Source organism: Barbatula barbatula, assembly GCF_947034865.1.
Source record: "Barbatula barbatula genome assembly, chromosome: 20".
In the NCBI taxonomy this organism is placed as follows: domain Eukaryota; kingdom Metazoa; phylum Chordata; class Actinopteri; order Cypriniformes; family Nemacheilidae; genus Barbatula; species Barbatula barbatula.
This window is the reverse complement of record NC_136783.1, coordinates 21,279,846-21,282,481: the sequence shown is the minus strand read 5'-3', so window position 1 is coordinate 21,282,481 and position 2,636 is coordinate 21,279,846. Positions and strand designations below refer to the sequence as shown.

At 39.6% G+C, this 2,636-nt stretch overlaps 1 protein-coding gene across 1 annotated transcript in view; it reads left to right on the top strand.

Annotated features, from left to right (window-relative positions):
- The first annotated feature begins 804 nt into the window (after nucleotides 1-804).
- Nucleotides 805-2,636, top strand: part of notum1b (notum, palmitoleoyl-protein carboxylesterase b) — an 8,472-nt gene continuing 6,640 nt past the window's right edge. Inside the window, exon 1 of the mRNA XM_079482761.1 lies at nucleotides 805-1,180. Coding sequence (XP_079338887.1) covers nucleotides 891-1,180 — 290 coding nt within the window. The 5' untranslated portion in view covers nucleotides 805-890. The remainder of the gene's footprint in view (nucleotides 1,181-2,636) is intronic.

Below are 2,636 nucleotides of genomic sequence, written 5' to 3'. Positions count from 1 at the left end.
CTGTAACATATATGTTAATGTGTAATGGAATACCGGCGTTTACACGTGTGATGTAAGGTGTACAAACACATTTGGAGTTTTAATTTTTAATTCACCTCACTTCCAGTTTTATTTATATAAATAAATATTATTTATTTCCAAAATGCACCGTTTCAAAGCAGCTTCATGTCAAAAAGATCTGCAGTATATCACAACACAATGTCCTCATTGAAGTAAAAGATGCTTTCATTGATGTCATCCAGAGGCAAAAATCTCCAGGAGGTGTTTAAGAAGAGAAAGAAAACTGAACTCACATAGATCATAAACACAGAATCAAAAACATATCGATCCAACCCTAATGTGTCTGTAAGGTCCTTTTTACATTCATATTTTCATGTTAATTTGTGTGTATTTATATTTGAGATCGATATTGTTTAGATACAATTATATCGTAGTTTTATTCATATTTTGAAGGAGCTTTTATTGTTATATTTAACGGTTCGTGTTCATTTTCAATATTTTCCAATATTTCAGTAGCCCAAACTCTTTTCTGGTTTCATTATTTGAGTAAAGGATCTGACGCATGATTAACAACGAGTAAGCCTGCTTCAGTTGACATCACAACACAAGAGATCCACTAGAATCTGAGACACATTACTCCAGACACTGAACATCAAAGGGACACATGTGTCACTGAGCCCAGCCCCTTTTGACCAGCCCTCGCTGCCGATTGGCTGGCAGGAACGGACTGCTCCCCCATCCCCAGCCTTCTCTGCCGATTGGCTGACAAGACAGCAATAAAACAGCTGAAATAATAAAGGCAGCAGGGACATCTGGCCAGAGAGCGCAGCGCTTGACTCAAGTCAGCATTCAAGTTTTGAGAAGCTCCAGATGATTGAAACACATTTGTGATGATGAAGATGATGATGATGAGTCGAGCTCTGCTGCTTGTGTTTCTCTTCAGCTCTGTGAACAGCAGGAGGGTTCGAGGACACCGGGCTCAGAGCCGACAGTCAGAGACGCCCGAGAGTTTTCCTCTGGATTTCACGGCTGTGGAGGGGAACATGGACAGTTTCATGACTCAGGTGAAGAACTTGGCTCAATCTCTGTATCCCTGCTCGACTCAAAAACTGGACCAGGAGATGAAGCTTCAGTTCTTGATCAACTCATCTGTCACCTGTAATGATGGATCACCTGCTGGGTATGTCATGTCGTGTTGCTTCAATCTTGTCCTTTGAAATGAAAAGGCTTTTGTTGTGTTGGCTTGTGGCAGGTGTCTGCTCCAACAGATTGTATAGTGAAGATGTTTTTAATGTCATTAACAAGATCCGCTCTTAAAATGAAAGATTCCTAAACAGTTCTGTTCCCATAATGAAACTTTTAAGAAACCAAAAAGGTTTTCTGTGGAACCTAAAATGGGTTTTCTCCACTATGGCATGTAGTGGCTGGATTTGATCTGAACGTCTCTCGAGACGTCTGAATATTATGATATGAAGAAGCAGATAATTGAGGAAAACAGACATTAATTTTGCTCTGAGCCGAGATGCTCACATTCCCAGACAATAAGACAGATATGAATTATCCTTCTGGAAGAGACCTTGCAGTTCAGTTTATCTCTCCATCTTTTAAAATACAAAAAAATAGCAGCTGAAGACGACACGAGCTCGCTCACGCTGGCCGCAGGTGACACGAGTGATGTCACACACACACACACATGCACATTTAAACTTGTTTAAACTGGGTCTCTATCTATCTTTATATCAGTTGATTCTCAATCAGATGAAATGAAGGACGAATGAAAACTTGCTTAGTTTAAAATAGGTCTCAGATATTTCCCCTGAGACAAAGATGTTAACAATGTGTCAATCTCAGCATCTCAGTATGAACTCCAACATTTCTCATCACATTTACTCCAATCCAGATGATTTGACCTCCACAATCCACATTCATTTACACCTCCAGACTCTTCAATGCGTTTCTCATCTGTTTAAATGATCCTTGAATAAGAACCTTTGAAGAGTCAAGGTCTTAGCAAATGCGTTTTTCTGTATTTGGCGCAGGTTTGTACGGTGTCTCTTAGTTGTCAAAACGCCTCTCAAAATGCTCGCTACAGATGTCAAAAACTCAGAATATCAAACCCAGTCTGAATTTATTATGACGGGCCAAAATATCAGAGGCAGTGTGTAATGTGATTGACACGACATGAGGTCGTCTTTATTTTAACTTGCAGAAATTTTGACTTTATTTTAACTCCGGACTCAATGTGCAATTGGCTTAACATGAGAGAGCCTGTTCATGTAGAATATTTGAATAAAGCGTTTAAATGATCTGAACCTTAACTACTCAATGATGAGAAACGTATGTGAGCGGTGTTTAAATTTAAACCCAAATCCTCATTGTTGTGTTTCTATGTATAAGCGTCTGCGATATTAAATGACAGAGATCCAGAAACAGTTAAATGGGTTTGAGTTTGTGTACATCAAAGGGATTCCAGTGCACTACACACACACACACACACACACACACACACACACTCAACCGCACAAAAACAAACAGAGGACAACCACATATACCCTCATATAGACCTCTGGCCACATCAGAGAAGCCTCAAACACACAACATGATCAATGGACAGAAAATAGTTCTGCTGTCTGTGT